General features: G+C 44.3%; 1 protein-coding gene across 1 annotated transcript in view; it reads left to right on the forward strand.

Annotated features, from left to right (window-relative positions):
• CREB3L2 (cAMP responsive element binding protein 3 like 2) overlaps positions 1-26,804 on the forward strand; it is a 127,807-nt gene extending 101,003 nt beyond the window's left edge. Inside the window, exons 8-12 of the mRNA XM_010356317.2 lie at positions 598-666; positions 16,242-16,341; positions 16,623-16,749; positions 19,169-19,385; positions 21,252-26,804. Of these exons, the coding sequence (XP_010354619.1) occupies positions 598-666; positions 16,242-16,341; positions 16,623-16,749; positions 19,169-19,385; positions 21,252-21,327 (589 nt within the window). The 3' untranslated portion in view covers positions 21,328-26,804. The remainder of the gene's footprint in view (positions 1-597; positions 667-16,241; positions 16,342-16,622; positions 16,750-19,168; positions 19,386-21,251) is intronic.
• Positions 26,805-27,022: the final 218 nt, after the last annotated feature.

Genomic DNA, 27,022 nt, shown 5'->3' on the forward strand with positions numbered 1-27,022 from the left:
AGCCACTATGCCTGGCCCCAGCTCCTTTCTTTTCTTTTCTTCTTTCTTTCTTTATCTCTGTCTCTCTCTCTCTCTCTCTCCTTCCTTTCCCTCCTTCCCTCCCTCCATCCCTCCCTCCCTCCCTTCCTCCCTCCCTTCCTTCCTCTTTCTTTCCTTTCTTTCTTGTCTCTCTCTGCCACCAGGCTGGAGTGCAGTGGCTATCTTGCCTCACTGCAACCTCCAACTCCCAGGTTCAAGTGATTCTCCTGCCTCAGCCTCCTGAGTAGCTGGGCACGCCACCATTCCCAGCTAATTTTTGTATTTTTAGTTGAGACGGGGTTTCACCATGTTGGCCGGGATGGTCTCGATCTCCTGACCTTGTGATCCGCCTGCCTCAGCCTCCCAAAGTGCTGGGATTATAGGCGTGAGCCACTGCGCCTGGCCTATTATTTTTTTTTTTTTCTTACGTCTCTTCATCCTTCTTTCCATACTTTCCCGCACTTCCATGGAGTAGCAGATCCCCCCCAACCCTCATTTTCCTCATCCCCACCTACCCTAGCTCCTGGCTTAGTGTTTGCTCTATGGATAATAATTTTCTTCTTTCTCTCTCCTTTGTAGAGTGGAGTCTTGTTCAACTGAGAACTTGGAGCTTCGGAAGAAGGTGGAGGTTCTAGAGAACACTAACAGGTAAGTGTCACTGGACTGAGAGCTGATTGTGCTGCCAAATGGAAGGTGGGGAAGGAAGAGGATAGAATCCAGAACCAGGGATGGAAGAAAAGTGGAGGAGTTCACAGTGGAAGTGCAGATGTGCTGAGATGCTCAGCATGGCCAAACTCTACCCACCCACTCCTGCTACACACACACATATGCACACATGCTTGTACACGTGCTACTCTCGCACACACACAAACATATGCACACATGCTGTCATATTCACATCCTCAATACACATGGACAGACTCTCATATGCACACACATGTACACATACATGCATATTCTTTACTTTTCCTAAATGATGTAGCATTGAAGAAGAAGGTGATCATGACAAGGACTATTACTAGGGGGTTGAAAAAGAGGCTTGGGGGAGAATAAGATCAACAAGCCTGATTCTCCTGAAAATGACATCAAAATTTAGAGGTGAACAAGGAGGCACTGGCCACTTCATTATAATCCAATTTTAGTAGCAAATGATACTTACTAGTTTAAAAAAAGAGAAAATCATTGGTATTTTTTTTCTTTTTTTTGAGATGGAGTCTCGCTCTGTCACCCAGGCCAGAGTGCAGTGGCATCATCTCGGCTCACTGCAAGCTCTGCCTCCCAGATTCAAGCGATTCTCCTGCCTCAGCCTCCCAAGCAGCTGGGACTACAGGCATGTGCTACCACGCCTGGCTAATTTTTGTATTTTTTTTAGTAGAGATGGGGTTTCACCATGTTGGCCAGGATGGTCTCAATCTCCTGACCTCATGATCTGCCCCCCTTGGGCTCCCAAAATGCTGGGATTACAGGTCAGAGCCACTGTGCCCAGCTGAAAATTGTTTTTTAAATTTGTTTTTAAAAATTAACTAGTTTGTTAATTAATTGCATTTCAAACCCATTTTACAAAAATTATAATGGTACCAAGTTGATAAATTCCTCTAGCACTTACTGTGCCAAGTCTGTTTTAAGCACTTTACAGCTATGAACTCATTTAGCCCTATGAGGTGCCATTATTATCATCCTCACTATATAGAGGAGGTAACTGAAACTCAGAAAGTTTAGGTGATTTGTCCAAGGTCACACAGTAAATGCTAAAGCTGCATTTGAACCCAGGTGGTCTGGCTCTGGAGTCTCAGTATAGGAGGAGTATATGGAGGTTTATGTCTGGGTCATATGCAGGAGGAAGGGGTGAAAGTGCAGGGTTAAGAAACTGGCTTTTGGGGAGTTTCATCCAGAATGTATGTGTTCATGTTCACACGTGATACAGTACCTGTGCTGTGACAGTTATTTCTTAGTCAGAGACTCCTGTCACCCTGAGTGTTAGAGATCCAACAAATTAAGCAGAGAAAAATGAACTTAATGGGTAAACAAAAATTTAATCAGATTAAGGGTCAGCATTAATGCCCAGTAACAGTTGTGCAAATATTAAGGGATCAGTTTAAATCTCTTTGCAAGTTATTTGATAATAACAAATGAATTTAATTCCCATTTCCTGATTCTTTATGGTTTGTTGCTCAAAAAGCTGGCTAATATAGACATAAGCTAAAACTACCATCAGTGGGATCCCCGTGAAATTTTCTCTGCATTTCTGGGAACGTGTGCTCAGAGAGCAGTCAGGGACAGTTCACGTAAGTGATCTGTAAGACAGACTGCCCAAAGGGAGTAAGCGCCACCAACTTAGCGTGGCATTACCTTGATCTCAGGAGGCCAGGGAGCTGGTTTCACTGCTTGCCTTTGGCCCTTAGTCTCCTGGGGCTTCCTCTCTTTTTATCTCCACTCCCTCTCCCCTGGGGGGATTGCCTGAGGCGGCTCTGGTTCTCTGGATCCTGACCAGTCAGTGTCTGTATCCAAGTTTTTAGCATTCTGAGCAGATATCCCAGCACCCATCCTGGCACTTGCTCCCGCAGCAGCCCCATGTTCCTGAGTGGGTGGGACAAATCCTGGCCAGGAATTCGTGAAAAGGGAAGAGCAATCTGTCAAAGACCTCCTTGGAGTTTGTGTTCAGGTTTCGTCCTCTACAGGCTCAGTGTCAGGCCTTCCCTCGGCCACATGGGGGCAGCAGAGGTACAGCGGGGATGTGCTGGGGGCAAAGTCGGGCTGTGTGAGGGAGAAGGACCGATCCACCACCTTGCCTGGCAAGTCTCTCCTCTCCCCTGCAGGTGGACTGTGCTGCTCGTTCGTTCGTTCGTTCGTTCGTTGGTTCCTTCCTTCCTTCCTTCCTTCCTTCCTTCCTTCCTTCCTTCCTTCCTTCCTTCCTTCCTTCCTTCCTTCCTTTTCTTTTCTTTTTCTTTTCTTTCTCTTCCCTTTCTCTTTTTTCTTTTTCTTTCTTTTTTTCTTCTTTTTCTTAGTTTCTTCCTTCCCTTCCTTCCTTCCTTTTTTCCTTCCTTTCCTTTCCTTTCTCTTTCCTTCCTCCCTTCTTTCCCCCCTCCCTTCTTTCCTCCCTCCTTGCACATTTTCATTTTTGTTTGCTTGTTTGAGTCAGATATCCAAATAAGGTCCATGTGTTCAAACTGTTTGATATGTCCATTATGTCTTTTTGTCTGTAAGTTCTCTTGAATGTCTTTGCTGTTATCTAGTAAAGGCCGAGTCAGTTGTCCTATAGAGCCTTCCGTGGTCTTAGTTTACTTGTAATATCCTTGTGGGGTCTGTTAGCACAGTCCTACGCCCACTACAGACTCTACTTTGTTTGGTTTCAGTTTTTGGTAAGAATTCGTCATAGGTTCCACTACATGCCTCCAGCAGAAGGAACATAAAATTTGCTTATTTGGTTCTCAACAATGTACACTTATTGACTAGAGAGATCAATACATTAGGGGTTTGAAAGTAGCCTTATAGAATTCTATCATTTCTCCTCCAGTTACTAGCAGAATCTTTTTGTAAAGCATTAATGAACATGGGTGCACAGGTAACTCTATAAGATGCTGATTTCATTGTCTTTGGGTATATACCAGCAGAGGGATTGCTGGCTTGTATACGAGTTCTATTTTCAATATTTTGAGGAACCTCTACACTGTTTTTCATAATGGTTTTACTGATTTACATTACCACCAACAGTGTGGAAGGGTCCCTTTTCTCCACACCCTTTCCGACACTTGTCACGCCTTGTCTTTTTTATAATGATTGTACTGACAGATGTGAAGTGATATCATGTAGGGTTTTGATTGGTGTTTCTCTGATGACTAGTGTCAGTGAGCACCTTTTCATATGCCAGTTGACCATTTTTATGTTTTCTTTAGAGACGTGTCTATTCAGGTTCTTTGCCAATTTTTTAAAATTGGGCTTTGTTTTTGTTTTTCTTTTTGCTGTTGAGTTGTATGAATTCCTTATATATTTTTAATATTAACCCCTCATGGTTGATATGGTTTGCAAACATTTTCTCCCAATCCGTGGGGTGCCTTTTCATTTTGTTAATTGTTTTTTGTTGTTGTTGTGCAGAAGTTTCTTAGTTTGATATAGTTTTGCTTGTTTATCATATGTTTCAGACTTAAGGAAGATGCATACATAATATGTGCTCCTTGTTAAAATAATGTAGAAAAAAATAGAATCCTTTCACTTAGAACTATCTTTACATTTTGGAATATTTTATGTGTACATATTTATATTGTGCATACTTCTTTATTAAGAACTATTTCCACATAACAAAACACTGGACATATTCTCATACATTTCTACAGGATCTTTGACTCACCATTAAAAATAATCTACCTTGGTCAGGTGCAGTGGCTCACCACTGTAATCCCAGCAGTTTGGGAGGCCGGGGCAGATGGATCACCTGTTGGTCAGAGATCACCTGACCAACATGGTGAAACCCCATCTTTACTAAAAATACAAAAATTATCCAGGCATGGTGGCAGATGCCTATAATCCCAGCTACTCGGGAGACCGAGGCAGGAGAATCGCTTGAACCTGGGAGGCAGAGGTTGCAGTGAGCCGAGATTGTGCCATTGCACTCCAGTCTGGGTGACAGAGCAAGACTCCACCTCAAATAATAATAATAATAATAATAATAATAATAATAATAATAATAATAATAATCTGCTTCATGCTTTTGGGATCTTTAGCCTTCCCTGACAGGCTGCTGTTACTAAATGTGACCAGAGCTAGTTTAGCCACCTGTTAAAGCAGGGAAAGTTTTTTGTTTATGTGTTGTCAGCATTATTAAGGTATAACTGCATATTTTTACAGTATACAATGTAACGATTTGATGTATGTGTATATTGTGAAATGATTATCACAGTCAGGCTAATTAACACATCCATCACTTCACATAGTTACCTTTTTTTTTTCCTTTTTGGTGCAAATGCTTAAGAGCTACTCTCTTAGCACATTTCAAGTATATGATATGGCATTTTTAATTCTAGTCACCATGCTGTACAGTAGATCCTCAGAATGTATTTACCTTATAACTGAACGTTTGTACTCTTTGACCAGTTCTCCCACTCCTAGCCCCTGGTGACCACCTTTCTATTCTCTTGTTTCTGTGAGTTTGACTTAATTTTTTTTTTTTTAGGTGTAAGTGATACCATACAGTATTTGTCTTTGTCTGGCTTATTTTACTTACAAAGCAGGACAAGTGTGTTGATGTTCCTCTTCCCCTTGGCCTCCTTCCCTGTACTCTGTGCCTTCCCTTGACTCTAGGAGCGCAGTGGCTCCGTTTGGCTTCTTCTCCCATGTCTTCTACCTCTTCAAGACTCACGTCTCCTTGTGGACAAAACTTTTATGGTAGTAATGGCTGGCAATGGATTCATCTGTGATCTTCCCACAGATAATTGTAGCAGGGACCTCCTAAGGTCATAATATATAAGACCAGTAGCTTTTAAGGCTGGGCGTGGTGGCTCACACCTGTAATCCCAGCATTTTGGGAGGCTGTGGCTGGTGGATCACCTGAGGTTGGGAGTTCGAGACCAGCCTGATCAACATGGAGAAACCCTGTATCTACTAAAGATACAAAATTAGCTGGGCATAGTGGCATGTGCCTGTAATCCCAGCTACTCAGGAGGCTGAGGCAGGAGAATCACTTGAACCTGGGAGGCGGAGGTTGCGGTGAGCCGAGATTGTGCCATTGCACTCTAGCCTGGGCAACAAGAGCAAAACTCCATCTCAAAACAAACAGACAAACAAAATCAGTAGCTTTTAATGTATTTTGGCTTGAGAGGGAAGTAAATAAAAGCAGGGCTGCCTCACTCAAACAGGGAGAATGGACCTAGAGTTCCTCTGACTGCTCTTCCCCCTTTCTCTTTGTTTTCTGCCAAGGGCCTCTGTGGTACTCAGAAAACACCACGCTAACCAAAATGACTGATGTAAGCATTGGCAATGCCTTGCCGTAGAGCCAGCCATGGGGAACTGGTGATTGGGGCGCTGGGCAAGGGAAGACGTCGGGACCCCTTTACTCACATCGCCCCATGCAGGTGACCGGTGTTTGAGCTGTGTGCAGGGCTGGGCTGGGGAATGCATACCTGTGTGTGTGTTCCTGTTGGTGCTTCTCATATTATCATCCTTCAGAGGCACCTGGACGGAAGTAGAACAACTTTGATAAGTGAACAGGATCCTGGGTCACCAGAAATGGGGGGTGGAGAGGCCTTGGGGGCCATTGTTTCATGTGGCATGGCATGGCATGGCGGGGAAGGGGAGTGGCTGTTTCATCACTGACCAAATGGAAGAAAATGATACCTCTTTACTTTTTTTCCACTCCTATACAATACCCCACAGGGGACTTTCCCATCTACCCAGATGAAAATTTGTGCTCGGATTATGAGTCAATCCTGAGTTAGTTTTTCTTTTTCTTTTTTTTTGTATTGGACTCAGCAGCAGCCACCTAGCCTATTACTTATTTCTAGGTGAAAAGACCTTTTATCTGAGCCATGGAAACTGGAAGAGGACAGGGCTGGGAGAGATGAGGAAGTCTTCTTCATCTTTCTTCAGTTTTTCTCTGGGAGCCTCTCGGAACAGAGCTGAAGCGGTGTGAAAGCACCTTCACACTTCCTTTGCTGAGGTGATCGGCTAATTGCATGCTATCAGGAAATGTGTAAGATGGGAGTGAGATGGTTTCCCAGGGGGCCCTCCTTCCTGTGCTCCATCAAGAAATACATTTTCACTTGCCAGTGTCTGGGCAGTGCCCGTGTGTGGCTGCTAGAGAATCCTTCTGGCTTTTCTAAGTGAATGCACCTCTCTAAGCTGCAAGCTCTCTGGATGGCCCCACCCTGGTCTCATCCCTGAGAAATCTTGTCATTTTTTCCTACTGGTGCAGTTTTCTTCTGCACGAGTGATGCACATACACTGGCCAGCCCATCAGTTGTAGGCGTTTGTGGCTCAGTTTGCTCCATTTCTTACTTATTTTGTTCTCAGGCTTCTTCAGGGCTGTGAGCTGCAGCCTCTCTCCTTGAGCATGGATTTGTAGAATCGTAGGAGCTTAGACTTGAGATACACCTTAGACATCATTGTATTGAACTGCTAATCACTGTATTTTACAGAAGGAGAAACTGAGGCCTGGTGGGGTTAAAGTAATCTAAACATTTAGAGCTAGAAGGGGGTGAGAACTTGGTCACTTAACTTTTGAACTGACCCTTACTTTGGTTTCTCTTGCTGCTGTGCCTCTTGCTCCTTCAAGGATCTTGCCCCAGCAAGAGCCAACTTTAGACCTGGACACAAGGGCCCTTGACTTGGACTCAGTGTTCCAGAGGGCCCTGTGCTGGCTGTCCTTTAGCCATGTCCCCCTCCAGGGGATGCGTAGTTGGCAGGACCAAAGGGATGCGTCCATCTGGAGCTCTCACCCTAGCCCTCTAGAACTTGCCCTACTACCTAGGATCTTGGAATTCCCTGTCCAAAGGTCTTAGCTCATTTCCAGGGCGTATGTGGACTTCTGCCCCAAATCTGTTCTCTGAAGGGCAAACCTGGTGACCAGCGGGCACCAATGAAGCCAATGGGGTAGACAGAGACAGCTCTTTGTGAGGGCTGCATATGGAGTTTGAACCAGGACTGGTGTGTGCATGACATCCTTCACAATATGTCAGCTCTGGGATTCAATTTAGCCTTATTTGTAGAAGACATGAGATTCCTGGGTCAGAGACAAAGGACTCTATTGCTCAGCAGGCAGTGTGAGCATAAGCATATATGTATCAGTTCTCCTTGCCCCCAGGTGCCAGGACAGATCTGGGTGGATGCTGTGCTCTCAGTGGGGACTGTGTCACAGCTAAGGAAGCCTGAGCTTGGAGAATCCACTGCTTTTATAGCAAGCAAGCAATAAGCCTGCTTCTTGCCCAGAGAGAGACATTACCTCATCTGTCCAGGTTACCAGCTTCATAACAACCTTGAGAGGTGGCCCATCATAAAAGAGCAGTGAGAGCCTTTCCATCTTGGCATCCCCAGCAGAATGTATAGGAACACAAGAAGACTCAAGAGACTGTCTCTCTCCAATGGAGTGGAGCAGGCTGAGGCCTGGGGTAATTCTGCTTATACTACCACATTTTGGCAAGCAGCCCTGGGAAGTCCAAGAATTCTAGTTCAAACCTGGCCATAGAGGGAGCCGGAAGGAGCAGGCGTTGGGTTGTTTGGCTTGGAGTAAGGCAAAGAGAAACCTTAAGATGTGTGGCATGGGGACTTCATTTGTACACTTTCCTCGGACCTCACAGAAGTAACAGACATGCTTGCCTGACATTTATCTCTATTGTTATCAGAAGTAAGAATTCTTTAATCTTTCTCTTTGATCTTCCTCTTAGCTATAGTCTTTCTCTCTAACTCTACTTTTCTTGTTCTTGAAAATCTCTATATGGTTCCTGTTAAAGATCTTTCCAGCCAAGTTTACTGGGCTTTGACTGGTTTCTGGCTCTCCTGGTCTGTTTGTTTAGCCCACACAGCTGTGTCTGTTTGCACTAATTTTGTGTATTTGTTCCCTACACACTATTATGGTTTTCTGTGCGTGAGTTCATCTCTTCTCTCTTAGACTGACAATAACTGGCTGAACCCACCCCCAGCTGCACACAGAGAAGCTATTTGAGGACTGATAAATGACCCAAGTTATTCTACTGTACACTTTTACCTTGGTTTTAATTCACTTTTCGTTTCTCCATTATCTCTAACTTCTGATTGTGTGAAGAGTATGAACTTTCTTTTCACGTGGAAATATTTCAAACTTCAAAGGATTATTAGGCACTAAACGATGTTCCCCGGAGAGATGAGAAAGGCGTTTTAGTGTAATTTAGTGTAAAGTTCGAAATTCCACAGCCTCAGGTTTTGTTCCTTGGCCAGTGTTTGTTCCTGGGTCGGTAGGTAATTTAGCATTTCAGAAATGCCCTCTGCTTCCTGCAAAATCAAGAAGCCTCTTGTAATGTAGCAATTAACACAGGAAGAAAAAGGAGAAAATTTATATCCCCTTTTTTTTCTTTTAGGCCAGAGCCCCATGAACAACCTTCAAAACTTAAGTAAAAGGCCGTAAACATAGGTGTTTACTCAAGGTTTAGGAGTTTGAGCTGATATGGTTGTCTTTTGTGTATGACACACTTTAGTATTTAAAAGTCTTTGAGATTGTTCATGATTTTCCTTAAATATCCTTATGAAATGTGTGGAACTTGTAATCATTAACATTGTATCCAGCCACCTCCCTGCCGTCCATCCCAGGACTTTGAGGTAGAGGTTTCAGCTGTTGGACACCCCCTCCTCACCTCAGAACCTCCCAGGCACTAACTCTACATGTGACTCAGGCGGGGTGGGAAGGGATTCAGGGGGGATTTTGCCTCAGAAGGACATGGATGCTCACCTCTTCCATCATTAGGCCACCTGATCGTCACTTGAGTTTTGTTTTTTTTTGAGGTGGAGTCTCCCTCTGTCACTCAGGCTGGAGTGCAGTGGCGTCATCTCAGCTCACTGCAACCTCCGCCTTCCGGGTTCAAGCGATTCTTGTTCCTCAGAACCACCCCGCCTGGCTAATTTTTGTATTTTAGTAGAGACGGGATTTTGCCATGTTGGCCAGGCTGGTCTCGAACTCCTGACCTCAAGTGATCCGTTCATCTCAGCCTCCCAAAGTGCTGGGATTGCAGGCATGAGCCACCGCGCCTGGCCAAGTTCTGTGTTTGTGTGTTTGTTCGTTTGTTATTGTGTGCTCTAGATAAGTGACACTCAAGCTTTTTGGATGGTACAATTATTTTAGTTTATGCAGTGTCAAAGGCACACCAGACATACCACATGAACATGTGTGTATGCATCATACACCTCACTCATATGAATGTTGCACAAATCGATAGTTCTTTACGGCATACAGTGCCCTCTGATATTGTGTATTCTATTTGATTCCATTTCATTAAAAACATATACCAGTCACAACCCAATTGATTTCACAAACCCATGAATGGTTCATGATTTGGAATTGGGAAGTTACTGCTCTAGGTGCTTCCATAAGGCTGTGAAAAAGTTCCTGCATCTTAGAAGGCAGGTGATTTACCCAGGGAATAGTTTACACACACATATGTGCACCTGCACACACCACTTCTCAGAGAGTTCCATTTCTAAGATGTGTTAGAAGATTTGATGAAAGTATGTCTACAGAGAGGGCCTGAGTTGAAGCTCCCAACACAGCAAATAATTGGGAACCACCACTTTTTGTTTTTTTTTTTTCCTGGTCCTGGTTTCTGACTCCAGTGGGAAATTAAGTTCCTGAATGTTCAAAGTCCAACATTCAGTACCTGTATGACTGTTCTCATTCTTTCTTTTGTAAATAAGGAAACACACACAAAAAGCAAAATTAAACCAAAAACAAAGAAAACATGAGACTGTTGATGCATTTCCCAGTTATTGTAAGATTGTGTCTTCCACTCTTGGATGCTTCTGAATGTTTTGCCCAATTTCCTTTGATGCCTCCCAAGATATAGGGTGATGGTTTATTTTGGGCAAGGCTGGCAGCTGCTTTCGACTGCTCTTTTGCAAGGAACTGCATGAGGATAGCCACTGAGTTTATTTTTACATCTCACCACAGGACAAAATCCACATTTTCAATCAAGTGTTGGACACTCCAATTTAACAAGTTGTGAAAAATCTGTTGGCCCAGATAAACATATGCTAAGAGTATTCCTTTCTCTAAATTAAGATTTTGTTCCCGGAAGCCCAAGAATTCATTAAGGCCATAATTAGGCATGATCACTGATGATTTAAAATACAATAATAAAGAGGAAGTTTATACTGAGCTTTGTAGGCACCATTGGATCTGTCCTGCGGTTGACTTTTTATAGCTGTAGTTTAAAAATAACTTTTCCATTTCATCTGCTGGCTGCGTTTTCTCCACCCAGTCCTTCACGTAAGTAGGGTGGGGGTTGTCATCCAAGTTCCCATTGCCACAGGCAATGACATCTATTTCAGTGACATCAGAGAAAGTGCCACATCATCTCAAACCAGCATATTAGTTATGAGGTCACAGGCTTTCCCATAAAAAGGGCTGGCCTCATCTGTCATCAGTGAAAAGAGACAGCAAGCACCCTTCAAAGATGTATTTGCTTCAGCAAACCCGGAGTTACCCTGGGAGGGGGCATACTCTCATGATTCCATTAGCTGATGTGGTCAAGGGAATTCATCTGAGTAGCTGCCTAAGCTTAGAACTTAACTTGATTAAAGGCACATAGCAGTCGTCCTCTGATTGAAACTCAGGTGTCTTTGCTTTAGAGCCAATCCTCCTGTTTTGATATATATGCATCAGCTTAGCAATTCTAAAGCCATGTCATCAGCTTTTTTGGTGTTTGACAGAGGGACGGGTTTTATATTTTCCATTTTTCTAAATAAAGCCCAGGCTTGTCTTCCTGACACTTTAACTAGGCAAGGAGTACCCTTGATTCTTTTATCTATTATCTGCATTTTATCTTTGGTGTACCCAGAGAAAATACCACACAATAGTCATTTGCCTTGATGGGTTTTGTGTCATTGTTACTGAAATTTTGTTAGTATGCATCTTCTTGCCATTGGAATGGGTTTTATTGTGGCTCTTCCATCTAAGGCTTAGTCTCTTTTAATAGTAATATTTTCATATTTAATGGTGGACATATCTCCCAGTTGGGCTGGTGTCAATATAATGTCACTGGAGTTAAGAAAAATCTACTTAACTAAGATATGTTTTATTATTAATTTGAGTAGGTTATTGATTAGGGTACCATGCTGTACCACGTTGGAATGTACACAAGTTATGGGGTCAGATAGGTTTTGGTTTACATCTTAGGTCCTCTACTTATTAGTTACATGACTTTGAGATGATTGCTTAATATTTTAGTGTATGTAGTTCCTGGAACTCAAGTAGTAGGCACTCAGTACTCTGTCATTGTTCTTTTTTTTTTTTTTTTATGATGAAAAGGAGTGTTTCTGTTGTATGGATGTGTATGAATTTCCCGAACTTGATTGGATCATCGAAGTCTTTTGATTTTGGGGATGACTGCAGGAAATGCCTCAGTGTTGCTGATTGACGGGGCCTTGCGCGTGTTGTCATTTCCACCATCAGTTCCGTTTACTTTCTCCAGCACCAGTAGGAGAAGCAATGGCAAACAGTACATTATTAGTCACTGTCGCGCTTTCCACCAACATTTTGAACTAAAAATGTGTATTTTAAACTACATGTTTGCTCATCTTAAAGAGTTAGATTATAAACTGTTAGAAATCAGGGACTATTAAACAACCATTTTCATTTGCAGTGGATTCAGAATATAATCATCTGGAGTTGGGAAAGGATGTGTCTGCGAATGCCCATGAATGCCAACCAAAGTGCTGTGCAGTCAGGAAACACCAGCCCTCCCTGCTGTCTCCAGCCCTTCTTAAAGGGTCCTTCTTCCCAACTTGTAGCACTTTACACCTGTAACTGGGAAAAGGGGGATTCCAATTTGAGCCTAAGATATTCTTTCGGGGGCTTTGGATATATCTGGCCTGCCGCAAGTCTGTTTTCAGGAGGCACTGGGGAGCCTTCTGGGAGACTATTCTTCCTAGGGGAAGGGGTACCAGGCCCAGAGATCTCAACCAGAAATTGGAAGGCAGGACTGATTCCAAGTATCGTGTGGATTTTTTTTAAAGCTATTCATGCTCTAAGGACCAGGCAAAGGGTAGGGGATGGGTAGGGAGGAAGTATGGGCTGGCTGCAGGTCAACAGGGATTGCTGGTGAAAAATGGAGTGGTCATTCCCCTTTCAGAACAGCTTAAGACTTTAGAGCAAAAGTAACATGCTTTGGTACCATCTGGAAATGTACTGACTGAAGCCTGGATGGAGAAACGTTACCCATTCATGCCCAGAGCATAACTAAACTTCAGCACCTTGAGGCCACCAGCTTACAGGCAGCAGGAGTGCCCAGTGGAAAACAGGTGCCAGGAAAAGTGGCAGCCATCACTTAAAGAAGGAGCTCTTGAGCAGGCCAGGGGAACAGAAGACCGCTTTTCATAGCTTAGCAGGAAGGAGAGACCCACTCCTACGATGGAGAGTGGTCAGCAATAAGGGGAAAGGGTTTGTGCCGTGTGGTCTTATCTGTGGGCTTACCTGTAAATTTGCCCAAGGACTTGAAGAAATATCAGCAGGGAGCACCCAGCAAGGGCTTTGGGGCTGGCATTACAGGTAGTAGACAGTCAAATATATGCTCTGACCAGTGAAATCTCACTATGAGAATGAATGCACACTCAGGAAGTGGCTGTGCAGAAGGAAAAGGCAGCTGTGCTATTGGGTAGAAAGGGAATTTTCTGGGGAAGTCCTGGGAGAACAGAGAAAACGCTTCATGAAGAAAGAAAGGCACTGCATCATAGAACCATTTCGTTGCAAACTTTCTTTAAGTAGAATTTAAAGTAATTATGCTGTTGAGTATTTCTCAGCATTAAGTAAACATACAAAATGCTTTTAAAGAAAATGGTGCTGGACACAAGTGGCTCATGCCTGTAATTCCAGCACTTTGGGAGGCAGAGGTGAGAGGATCTTTTGAGCTAAGAAGTTCCAGACGAGCTGGGCAACAAAGTGAGAGACCTGTCTCTACAAAAAATAAAAAATAAAAAAACTTAGCTGGGCATGATGACTCATGCCTGTATTCCCTCGCAGCGACTCAGGAGGCTGAGGCAGGAGGATTGCTAGAGCCCAGGAGGTTGAGGCTGCAGTGAGCTGTGATCGCACCACTGCACTCCAGCCTGTGTGACAGAGCAAGACTTTATCTCCAAAACAAAAAAGAGAGACAAAAATTGTGCCTGAATACATTTAAATATAAACCAGGTCTAAACTACATTCAATCATACTTCTATATAACCAGAAACGAACAAATATGTACGATTAAGTACAAAAAAAGATCTTCACATTAAATAGAACTTAATTTAGTGATATTAACTCATAGAATGAATGATCTTTTTGTTGCTTAAATTAAAATCACTATACCTGGGAAAAATGTCATGTAGATGGAACCGCATAGGAGTTTTGTTTTTGTTTTTTGTTTTTTGTTTTTTTTTTTTGGAGATGGAGTCTCGCACTGTTGCCTGGGCTGGAGTGCCATGGTGCAATCCCAGCTCACTACAGCCTCTGCCTGCTGAGTTCAAGTGATTCTCCTGCCTCAGCCTTCTGAGTAACTGGGATTACAGACGCCCGCCACCATGCCCAGCTAATTTTTTGTATTTTTAGTAGAGATGGGGGTTTCACTATGTTGGCCAAGCTGGTCTCGAACTCCTGACCTCATGGTCTGGCCACTTCGGCCTCCCAAAGTGCTGGGATTACAGGCGTGAGCCACAGCATCTGGCCCGCAAAGGTGTTTTGAGTCCAGAAAGCTTCTACTCCGTGTGCTGAGGGTTGCTCCAATTCACCCACCACTCCTAGCCATTTGAACTGCTGAAAGCAAAACCATTCTTGTGGCCAACCTGTCTTTAATTTGCTTAAATTGGGAGAACTTGTTTCATTGGTACTAGCTGGGGGTGAAGATGCAAGCCCAGGAAAAATCTGCTTGTCCTTCTAGCATCTGAATGCTATTCGGGGGTAGACTGTGATGAGAAGCAAGTTATCTGCGAAAGCCCACAGTGTTCTGTGAATAAATGATTTGATGATGTTTTCCAATGAACTTATGTGGCTGTCTAACATTGTTACATCACAGCACGCATTTTCTGAAAATCCTTGAGACCCAAGAGAGAGCATCTGCTCATCAAATCTTTCCACTTTGCCATATGCAGTGGGTTTGGGGGTGGGGGATGAGGGTAAGGAGGAGCTTCAACTCTTGACACCACTCACACGGAACTCATCCCGGGTGCTGTAACTCAAGAGGGTGTGTTGTCAGATCCTTTTCTACGCCTTGCAGTGTTCAGAATTTGCAAAGAATTTTACCATCTGCTCCTTCTGTGTGCTGATGTCACACAGAGCAGAGTATATAAGACTGTTCTTATCCCTCAAACTTTGCCTTTTAAGGAGAGGCACAGTTGTCCAATTTTAGGGATAAAATGTCTCCTCCCCCCGCCCCACCCCGGCTCTTGTTCTCTTGTCTTTTTCCTGGAGAAAGGCTAGAGTCTGTTTCGAAGGATGGTTTTAAGGACCCCTGGCTCTGGGCATGAGGGTCCAGTTGAGCAGGCATCTCTGTTCTTTCACATGTTGGCTTCGTTTCTGACTCTGAAGGGACTGCGAGCCTTTAAGAACCATAGGCTTGAGCTGCAGGTGGCTGTTTGCCTCTTTGCCCTAAACAGAGCTGTTCTTGTTTTTCCTCTCCTTTCTCTCTCTCTTCCAACCTGCCTCTGAATGCCTCTTACTCTTGAGTTGGCATTTTCAATTACAGCCCCCCCACCCCTGGCCACTCCTTCTGTTCTTCGCTGCTGGTCATTTTTTATTTTTCCTTCTCTTTGCCTTTGTCCCCTCTTTATGTTTTTGTCAATGCTTCTCATCTCTTGGTTAAATGAGTTCTTCTTTTAGTCAACATTTTCTTAGTCTGTTCAGGTTGCTATAACAAAATATCATAAACGAGGTCACTTATAAACAACAGAAATTGATCTCTTACAGTTCTGGAGGCTGGGAAGTCCAAGATAAAAGTGTTGGGAGATTCAGTGTTGGGCGAGGGCCTGCTTTCTGGTTCACAGGAGGCAGCTTCTTGCTGTGTCCTCTCATAGTGGAAGGGAAGCACTCTAGTCTTTTCAGCTCCTTATAAGGGCACAAATCCCATCAATGAGGCCTCCATTTATAACTTAATCATCTCCCAAAGGTGCTGTGTCCTAATACCATCACATAGGGGACTGGGTTTCAGCATAGGGATTTAGGAGAGACACAACCATTCAGACTTCAGCCACCATCCAAAGTGTTCCTTTTCCTTTGTTCTCAATCACTGAGAAACAAGCCACAACCTGTCAGGGGTAATGTGGAGGTGGTTACCTCTAACTCAGGGCAGTGCAAGGACAGGACCTTCAAGTGTGAAGGCTGATTCTGAGCCCCAGTGAGCTCTGTGACAACAGTGCTAGAAGGCACTGGTGTTCGTGTCTTCTTCCAGAGGAAACTGTCCCTTGGGGCTCTGTTGAAATGCAGGCATGAAGGCACGGCGACCTTCCTGGGTCACACGGGGAGATCAAAAAGCATCTCTTCTCTGTCAGACTCCCCTCACGGCTGTTGTTATCATTGGCAGGACTCTCCTTCAGCAACTCCAGAAGCTTCAGACTTTGGTGATGGGCAAGGTTTCTCGAACCTGCAAGTTAGCCGGCACGCAGACTGGCACCTGCCTCATGGTGAGCTTCCCAGCAGGGTAGTGCAGTGACTGCCCCTGGCCTGGCCCCTGTCTCCCCTCTCCCTCTGCTTACCAAGGCCAAGTGCTGTGCAGTAGGAGAAACCACACAGAGGAACTCCACTCCGAGGCTGTTCCTCGGCGAGGCATTCCGGTGATGTTACCCGTGGGTGCCGTCCACCGGCCTAAAGGGGAGAGTCTGTGTCCCTGGCTCTCCCAGGGTGTAAAGCTATGCTGTCCAGAGCCTGGAGTCCGCAGCCCCTCATGTTCTCTCTCTCCCCACAGGTTGTGGTGCTGTGCTTTGCTGTTGCATTCGGCAGCTTCTTTCAAGGCTACGGGCCCTATCCTTCTGCCACCAAGATGGCTCTGCCCAGCCAGCATTCCCTGCAGGAGCCCTACACTGCCTCCGTGGGTAAGACAGCACGTGGCAACTTGGGCAGGGTCTTGTTTTATTTCCCTAGAGCTGGGTTTCTCAGCCTTCCAAAAGGAATCTTCTGTGAAAGTTCAATGTTTAAAAAGTGGTAAAAGTGGAGCTTCTCCCTTAGAAGAAGCAAGTGGGGGTTCCCCTGGGGCCCCTCATCCGCTGGACTGAGGCATCACTGGGAATTTTCTAGGGCTGGACAGAGCATAGTTTGCAAACTACGGTTCTAGACTGTGCTCCCTGATCCATTCTGACATCTAATTTTTGAGTTCTGATAAGGGAGAGGGAAGTAGATGAGGGACAGAGTCTGTCGCTTTCTGTGACGTTTTAAGAGAACTGCTGTGTTTCTGCCTCCACTGAGTGGGATTGTATGAGTAATGTAATGGAATGTATATAGTAAGGGCTTGTAAAGTGAAGTTAAAGAATCAGCAAGGTCAGGGCCAGGCGCGGTGGCTCACGCCTGTAATCCCAGCACTTTGGGAGGCTGAGGTGGGAAGATCATGAGGTCAGGAGATCAAGACCATCCTAACTAACATGGTGAAACCCTGTCTCTACTAAAAAATACAAAAAATTAGCCGGGCATGGTGGCGGGTGCCTGTAGTCCCAGCTACTGAGGAGGCTGAGGCAGGAGAATGGTGTGAACCTGGGAGGTAGAGCTTGCAGTGAGCCAAGATCGCACCACTGCACTCCAGCCTGGATGACAGAGCGAGATTCCATCTAAAAAAAAAAAAAAGAGAGAATCAGCAAGGTCAGGAGTTCAGGACCAGCCTGGCCAATATGCTGAAACCCTGTCTCTACTAAAAATACAAAAATTAACTGGGCTTGGTGGCACACGCACCTATAGTCCCAGCTGCTTGGGAGGTTGAGACAGGAGAATCACTTGAACGCGAGAGACGGAGGTTGCAGTGAGCCGAGATCGCACCACTGCACTCCAGCCTGGGCGACAGAGCAAGACTCCATCTCAAACAAACAAAAATAATCAGCCTGCCTTACAAAAGCTTATGCCCAAGATCTAGAGAATTTGGGGACTCAGGTGTCAGATAAGAAGCATATGGTGTTCTCATATAGAAATAAAGGGATGGTGAGTAAGGAATACACACACAAATTCACACATACACCTATAGGAAGAAGCATGGGGTTAGGTGGTATAGTAGGAGGTTTTGCATTCTAAGGTTTCAGTTACCTGTAGCCAATGAACATACCTGCGGTTCCCTTAAAATAGCTGAATACACTATAATAAGAAACGCTACCTGCAGCCAATAAAAATACCTGTGGTTCCCTTAAAATAGCTGAATACACTACAATAAGAAACATTACCTGCAGTCAATGAAAATACCTGCAGTTATGTGAAAATAGCTGACTACACCATAATAAGAAATTTTGAGAGAGAGAGGCCACATTCATGTAACTTTTACTGGAAGATATGGTTAGAATTGTTCTATTTTGTTATTATAATTGTTAATTGCTTACTGGGCCTAATTTCTAAATCAAACTTTATCATAGGTACATACGTATAGGAAAAGGCATATAAACCCTATATGCTATATGCCCATATATGAACCCGATATGGCTTTTCCTGTAATATATACCTTATACCATATACATAGGGTTCAGTTCTATCTTCGGTTTCAACCATCCACTGGGGGTTCTTGAAACGTATACCCCATGGATAAGGGAGGACTACTGTATTACATTTGGGATAGGGAAAATTTTGCCATTTTGAAACGTCTGTGGCCTTCACCAGGCAGGTGTATCTCTGACAGGTATGACAGAAGTGCTAGCATTCCAATGAAATAATTTCAGTGACCTGTTGGGAATTTTTCCCCCTAAGGAACTATCTCTCTAAATTTAATTGGAAGCATACTTTCTATGTCGTGGAAAATTGCTACAGAGCCATCTAGCTGTGTGACTGTCCTATAAAACAAAGGGGATTGTCTGTCCTTTGATGTATGGCTTTGGCTTTGTGTCTCCTCTTCACTTTCTAAATGAAATGCCCTGTACCTCATCCCCCTGCCAGACCTACTCACTGGGGATGCTGCTGCTTTTAGCTGGGTCTGGACATCTGCAAGTATTCCATTCCCATTCTCCACAAATCATGTTCCCTAGATGGTTGTGGCTGGTAAGGAGGGGAGTTTTATATTTTCAAAGCAGTGGGGGTGGTAGTTTGCCTTGTGTTTATTTGCTTTTCTATTGTTCTTCCAGTACTGTATAATTGGTATAATTTTTCAATGCACAAACTCTGAAGCTCTAAAGTCTTTAGAGAAAGCCAAATCCTGTTGGCACCCATAGTTCTGAGCAACAAGAACACACATGTTGTCATCTGCCTCCAGCCCTGAGTACCTGGTGTGAGGAGATGTGTTGGACCCCTGTGGTCTTTTGCTAACACCTTGTTATTCTGCTGTGTCCTCAGTGAGATCCAGGAACCTGCTGATCTATGAGGAACATTCTCCCCCAGAAGAGCCGTCCAGCCCAGGCTCGGCTGGGGAGCTGGGGGGCTGGGATAGAGGTTCCTCCCTGCTCAGGGTGTCAACGCTGGAGTCCAGGCCGGATGTGGATCTTCCCCATTTCATTATCTCGAATGAGACCAGCCTGGAGAAGTCAGTGCTCTTGGAGCTGCAGCAGCACCTGTGAGTCACAGAGACACAGAGCCAACTCCTCTAGTACACTGATGGTGGGTTATGAGTCACCAACCTGGAATGTGAGATCGAGACTCTCCATAGGCCTGGTTCAGTCCCTCAGCTCTCTCAGGACCTATTTCCCGGACCTGGGACTGCAGAGAGTCTGTTGCTGGCCAACAGCTGCCCTGAGTAGAGATGGGGAAAAAACCCAGCATGAGCTCCCCTATGTCTGCTGCATCAGTGGGTAGCTGGCGTGATGGCATCAAGAAGTGGGGGAAGGGCTTGAATCCCTTCCCCCACTGTCTCCATCCTCCCTGCCAAGCCACACGAGTGAATGCACAGCCCAGGTAACCACAATGTGTTTAGTGTGCAAATCCAACTTTAAGACATGTTCCGTGGCTTCAACTAGGGAGTAGATATATATTGAGCTATATGTCAATATATGTTTATGATTTATATGTAAATATACATGTGTTAAAGCTATAGCTATTATAGTTTTATACTTATAAATGTATGTTGAGGTACCATTTCAGAGGCGCTGGGCATGCATTTCCATATTGAAAACAACCTCTATTTGACTCCAATTCTACATGAGTTGTTTCTCTTAGGTAGTTTCTGGGAAAAATCCCTTTGTAAACATAAAGGCTTATGCGACGACAAGGTATTGTTACTGTGGTAGGGGAGGTCCCTGGGCTTGCACGCACGCTCCTGGTTACGTGTGGCATGGTTGGTGATTTAGCTGAACTCTGCTCCTGTGCTTCTCAGAAATGAGGCCATTCCAATGTAAATGTGAAAGATTTTGTTTCAGATTCTTCAGCTTTCATTCCCTAATTCTGCAGGGGATGGTTTATAATTAAGTACTTTTATGTGTGTACATTATACATACATATTTAACATTTACTAGCACTTACTATTTTAAGCACTTTACAGATGTGAGGCAGGTTGAGTATCCCTTATCTGAAATGCCTGGGACCAGAAGTGTTGTAGATTTCAGATTTTGGAATATTTGCATTATACTTAACAGTTAAGCATCCCTAATCCAAAAATCCAAAATGCTTCAGTGAGCATTTCCTTTGAGCATCATGTCAATGCTCAAAAATGTCTAGATTTTGGAGAATTTTAGATTTTAGATTTTTAGATGAGGGCTAACAGTATCATACAAATCCTTTTAGCTATCCCAGGTGGTAAGGCATCATTATTATTCCCATCATAGAGAAACTTCCCAATGTAGCCACCGCTGGGATCTCTAGAAGACCCAATTGCCTTCTTACTTGGCTCTGGACACAGTTTCTCTCCTCTTAGCTAAGCTGTTGAAGGCCCCCTTCAAATCCCATTTGTTCTGTGATGTCTCCTAGATAACAGAGCCTCCTCGCCCTCCTCTGAATGCCTACAGATTTTCCATGTTGTTATACAGTTTAATAATGTATTGATTTTCTGTTATGGATTTATTATTATTTCAAATTAGCTCGTTGTTAAAAATCTTTATCTGGATTATTAACTCTTCTAGGCCAAGGATCAGCTCTTATTTTATTTTCTCCTTCCCTGAGTTTAGCATAGGGCTAAACATCCTAAGTAAATAGAATAATTTAATGCATCTCATAACAGGTGATTATCAAGCCACCGTATTTATCCTTAGTAGGGCTGGGATGCCTTGGGTGGGGATAAAGGTAAGAATGTGGACCAGTGGAGAGGCTGGTAGCAGGGGACTTTGGAAACAGAGAATTGCTACTAGGAGAGAAGAGGACAAGAAACATGCCCAGGCCGTCTCACCAAGTTACAACCCCTGAATGATTGCATCACACTACAAAGCATGAGAATTGTAGCTAACAGCTGGTAGGTGACTAATACTTCTTTTTCCTTTTAATGTCTTCACAGGGTCAGCGCCAAACTGGAGGGGAATGAAACACTAAAAGTTGTAGAACTCGACAGAAGAGTGAACACCACTTTCTAAAGAGGCTGCCTGCACCCCGTCCTTTCCCTTAACTCTACTTTTACATCCCCAAACCACCTTTGTCATCAGCTTTTCCTCTTTGCCACCGGATCTTCATGAAGACATGGGCAAGCATTAGTGGCTTCAGATGGGAGGCCAGCCTGGGACTTCCCCTGCAGTGAGAGAGCATCTCCCCCTGGTCCATGCCCCTCCTGTGCAGAAGGAAGCCTGCATCCCTCCCTTCCTTTCTCTTACTGCCATAGGAAATTATTTTAGGGGCTGGAGGTGGGACAAGCAGGCTTGTTTTCACCAATAGTGCCAAAAAGATACTGCCTAATGTGCACCTGTGAGGTGTGATCCGCCCCCGCTTTGGAGACGAGTTGGCTCTTGTTCAGTCAAGACCCCAGACTCGGGCCACAAAAATGCCATGATGCCTGTTGGTATTTGGCAAAGCACTGACCCCTGTCCTCCTTTGCTCGCACTGGGGTCTCCCATGTGAACGCATCCGATGGCAGCCCTCCACCCACTCTGCCCTCTGGGGGCCCTCGCTGGATCGTCTCCTGCACCAGCACTGGCAGACGAGGGCTCCCGTTCATATTCTCAGGCCGCAAGTGCAATGCCTGAGGGGATCAGGCTTTTCTACTCCAAGCAAACCTGCCCCGTCTTGTCGCTTTTAGGACCTCCCACAACCTGGTTCCCCACACATCCATAGCTCTGCCTCCCCGGCTTCTCCTCCCCACTTGTAAATAGTATTTATTAGCTTGCCGAGGCTTCCTGCTAGCAACCACACTGAAGAGATCAGTGCCTCCTTTCAAGCTAGCCAAGTTTTCTGCTAGCCTTCAGAGTGAGGAGGGAACCTGAGGCTCTGGGATCCCCTGTCTTTCCAGATGTTTTGTTTCCTTTCCTTTTTTTTTTTTTTTCTTTTAACTGGAATAATAACCATTGAAAAAGAAGTTCCCTTAAGCATGTGTATATCTGCCTCTAGGATGAGCTCAGAGCAAGAGATGGCACAATGCCTCGCTCAGGCCCGGGGCTCCCTGGCCACAAGCTTTTTCTATCCTGTATTCGTGGCAGAGAAGGGAAGCCCCGTTCCTGTCAACAGACTTTTCAGACAGCCTTGCTGGCTTGTCTTTCCACACCTGCCTGGCCCCCTCCTCCCTCCACACTTCCACTTTGTCCTCCTCGTCCCCTGCCTCAACAAAGCACGGTGGGGTAGGTGACATTTGTGTATCCACATTCTTACCTTTGATAGGTTTGGCTACTTTGCAGCTCGCCCAAAGAGATACAACGTAACCCCCAACCTACTTTTAGTTGTTTTTTTTTTTATGATTAAAAGTAACTTTTGTAGTTTAAAAAAATCTTTCCTCTTTCATACAAATAAGAAATGGAAATTGCCTTTTTATTGTATAATGTAGAAGACCCTCAAGTGTTTTTTTCCCAGCTTAGGAAAGATTTTGTGTAAGAAATATGCATAGAGTTTGTATTTTATTTTTAGGAGCAGCTGAAATGCCTTTGGTTTTGGCTTCTCTCTGTCTCTCTCTCTCTCGCTCGCTCTCTCTCTCCCCTTCTCTCTCTCTCCCCGCTCCACCACACACACGTCATCTGCATTGTTATTGGAGCCTGTCCTTAGAGGGATTAAGCCCACACCCTGGCTTCCATTCCATATCAGGTACAGGATTTGATGTTATTAACATTTGTCATCATACCTCATAAACGGGTCCCTGCCTCGTCTGTCTAGGCCCATTTGGGGCTCCCTGTGAGTGATTCTCCTCTCTCTGCTATGCTGGAGAGGGTTCCAGCCTGGAACGCGGCCAAGTTCATCTTCTCACTGTGAGTGGAAGCTGGATTGGGCCCCTGTAGTCCTGGCAGCCCTGTTGTCTGGAGGGTTCTTGTTGTCCCTCACATTAGCCAGGGTGGAGACTGTCTGGGCTGTGCAGGAGGAGGGTTGCTAGCAGGTTCTGCTTCTGCTTCTCTCTGCTCCACTGTCTGCAGCCCAGATCCTGTTGGGCCTGGCTGGTGTCTGGTAGCCATGGGCCTCCACTGACCCATCCCTCTCTTTTAAACTGTCAGGTCATTATCAGGCATAGGCAGCCTATAGGGCCCAAAGAAGGCAAAAAGATAAGATTTACTTAAGTAGCATTTGAGCAATGAGGAAGGAAAGGTTTCAAATTTAAGAGCAGAAGTGAGAGAATGAGCCAGCTCATGTACCTGCTGCAACTGAACCAGAGTGGGTTTTCAAGGCTCCCAGGTGTAGAGTAGAAAACATGCTCTTCTGAATGAGGAGGGAGAAGGTAAAGGAAACTTCTAGCCCCTGTCCTTAGTGCTTTGAGGATTTTATTTTCTCCCTTATCTACCCTTGCTTGACATCACTCTCTCTAGACCTCCAAACAGCAGGACTCTTTCTCTGGGAAACTGTCCTTCCAAAACGGAATCTATGTAGAAACATGAGACATTAGCCAGAGAGCTCAGATGGCCCTTTTAAGGGGGCTCCAAGAACCAACATCACTGCTCTTTTAGATAAACCTCTGCCCTCCACTCCTTGCTTGAGTGAGTTAAAGGAACTAACAATTGTCCCTTTAGGAGGACAAAATGGGGTCAAGAGGGCACAGAAGAGTTGTATAGCACCAGATTGGTTCCAAATAATTAATGGATGTGTGCACATTTTCTATTCAGGAATTAAGACCAGAATATCAGTGGATTTGTTTTCCCCATCAAGTGGCCTCTTAGACTAGTCATTAACTTATGATTAGCTCTAAAGATTTCAAATAGTGGCAGACATTGGCTCCTGAATGTAAGTTTTGAGAAATACGAGTCTGTCAGAGCGACCATAAGCCATAAAGAGTAAATCGCTTAATTATATTTTTCATCATGTAAACAGGTTTCCTATTTCCCTTTCTTAGATTGCACCAGTGAAATCTAATCTTTGCAAAGATTCAGAGAACTAATTTTTCACTGGATAAGACCTACGTAACCCAGACCCCCCAGTGTGGTTCTTTTCACAGCTCTCGACTTTGCACTTAAAAAGGGATATTGTAAATGAAAGGCTGCAGTGCCAGTTTTAAGAAAGAATTTCTGTGAAGTGTGAGGACTCTGGAGTCTAGCTCACATAAAGAGAGTGTTATATAAAAATCCGACAGCTGAACTAGGTTGCTCTTTTTTGGCAGGGAGTGGGGATGAGATTTGACACCAATATGGGCAAAATTAGATAACCTTTTGGTTAATATAAATGATTTTGATTTGGAGATCTGATTTGTAGATTGTGAAAGCAGCTTTTAGTTCAACTTATTCACAAACCCCCTATAATTACCATGGTTTTTTTTTTTCTTTCTAAATCTCTCGGTTCAGCTTGTGAATCTTACGTGCCCATAAAGTTGGGATGTTGAATTGGCTCTTCTTTATTCTGGCAGTGAGTCAATGTCCAGCATTTTTTCATAGGTGTTTTATTAAAATTGTTTTCCAGCATTTTATGACTCCTCCCTCCCATGTCCTCAGACCCAGCAAAAGCATAGAGGCAGAATCAGAGGCCTTTCCAGGCCAGCTCCTCTGCACACATGTCATACAAGGTGTGAATCTGAGCACAGTCCAGAAATGGAGACATCCCACCCCCAGTTGAATCATGGCCCATTCATGCTGACCTTGCCAACACAGAGAGGGCAGAGATGTGCGAGAAGACCTTCATCCTCCCCTTCATCTGCCCCAAGTCACTACAGTTGGTTCTGTTAAAGCCAGTCTTTAAGAAACCTGGGTTAAAGACACCAGCACTTCTGCTTGCTGGTCTGACGGGACCTATGAAGCCGTGGGCAGGTAGTGCCCTCTTGAGAGTCATTTTGTTTGGCCACCTTCAACTGAGGCTGTCCGTAGACACATGCTAGGATAGGCCCCACTGGGAGGGCAGTTACAGGAGGGAGTAAGTGGTGGTGACGTGGGGGCTGTGAAGGATCCGGAGACAAGTCTTAGATGTTTCATTCATTCATTCATTCATTCAGTTACTCCTAAGACTTTTCAGTTTCATAAGGAAGAGTATTGCCTGAGGCCCTGGGGAATATCGGGGAATAGAAGGGACTGAGGAAACATTAATAGTAGTTATTCAAAAGACCCAAATGCCTATGCTTCTCTCTCCCTCCTTCTCTCTCTGACACACATACACACGCACACGCACATTCCTCCCTTACATGCTCATTTGTGCCTTAAATGTGCCTTATATGTAAATCCAAGATGACTGAGGAATCCCTCATTGCTGGGAGATTTTGTATATATTCTTTCATTACTAGATTGAGGTGGGTGTGGGGGAAAGAATTTTTTCCAAAGGCTGAAAAGTGGTTTCCTAAAAGTGAGCCACTATCAGATTTGCACATCAGGAGAAAAGAAATAGGGTTACATCCATTAGGAAAATCCCAGTTTGCAGGAGTGCAATCACATCAGAAAAACAACCAGCCAGGATTAAAGGTATTATAAATCCTCACAGCGGAACATTTCTCAGGGCAAAGGAACCTGGCCCATTTGAAGATTAATGTTCCATGCCTTTGTGGTCAAAGGGTCGGTACTTAGCACAGGAAAAAACTCGGTGTTGTTTTGTTTTGTTACTTTGGACAACATAAAATTCAGGAATGTTTTATTTAGTCTTGGTTTCTAGAAGGAAGGGAAATAATATTTCTTGAGCATTTCTAAGGTGTTGGGAGCTGTGCTAAGTAAGTTTTAAGTCTTTCAGTTTTATAGATACAGAAAACAAGGGTGACTCTCTACCACAGGATGAATAAAGAACTAAGTAATATGGGAAATGCAACAATTTCTGGACTAGCTGAGCCAATTCCTTCCTGTTATCACACTGTAAGCTTTCAAGTTCTCTGGGCAGGAATTATAGCACCTGTCCCCTGCAATGGCCCTGCTGTGCAATGCTCATTGCTTCCCTTCATGCTGGAGCGGTCCCCCAGGTGTCCATCTCCTACCTTTTTGTTCCAATCTTCTGTGAGTTCTAGCTAGCAGGCTTTACATCTGGGGAAAGGAAAACCAGGGGTTTTAGCTCTGTTCTCTGTTCCCATCCTTTGCTCACCAGCTGAGTGAGAACATGAACTTTTTGCACCATGTACCCATGGCTTACACTACTTAGAAAATCACCTTTTCAGATAAAACACTTTCTGAGTTCATGGAGAACACCGGCACTCTGACAAAACTGTGAGTGACCCTTTTTAAACAATGCTGAGCAGACCCTGGGCTGTAATCAACGGTGAGCTTTAATGTCTGTGCTGACAGTTAGATTTTGCTCTCTTTTGTAACAGGTTACGTAGACCAGCAGTGTTTAAATCTAAATACGTTGTGAGTCTGTTATCTGTCCTATTGCGTTTTTTAAATGACTTTTTATTCTTTATTATAGCTAAGTAAATACCAAAAAAAAAGCTTTGTAGGACACTTGTACTTAGTTTGGGGAAGAAAATAAATTGAAATTGTTATGCTTTTGTATTTCCATTTCTTGCAAATAAATATTTTTTCTTAAATAGTAAGATGTTGCCCAGTCTTTACAATCTTGGTACTATTTTGAAAAGCATTGTTTTTTAATGAGCATGGGTTTGTGTATGTGTGCCGAACGAACCATTCTTTCCTGGATATCTACTTGGCCTGAAGGAAGAGCCTCAAACCAGCAATCGGTATGTTATATAGAACTGAATCCAAGCCTTAGTTGGAGGAGCACTGCGAATGTAATTGTTTGTTTCAGGCAGCC

Source organism: Rhinopithecus roxellana, chromosome 6 (assembly GCF_007565055.1).
Source record: "Rhinopithecus roxellana isolate Shanxi Qingling chromosome 6, ASM756505v1, whole genome shotgun sequence".
Taxonomy (NCBI): Eukaryota; Metazoa; Chordata; class Mammalia; order Primates; family Cercopithecidae; genus Rhinopithecus; species Rhinopithecus roxellana.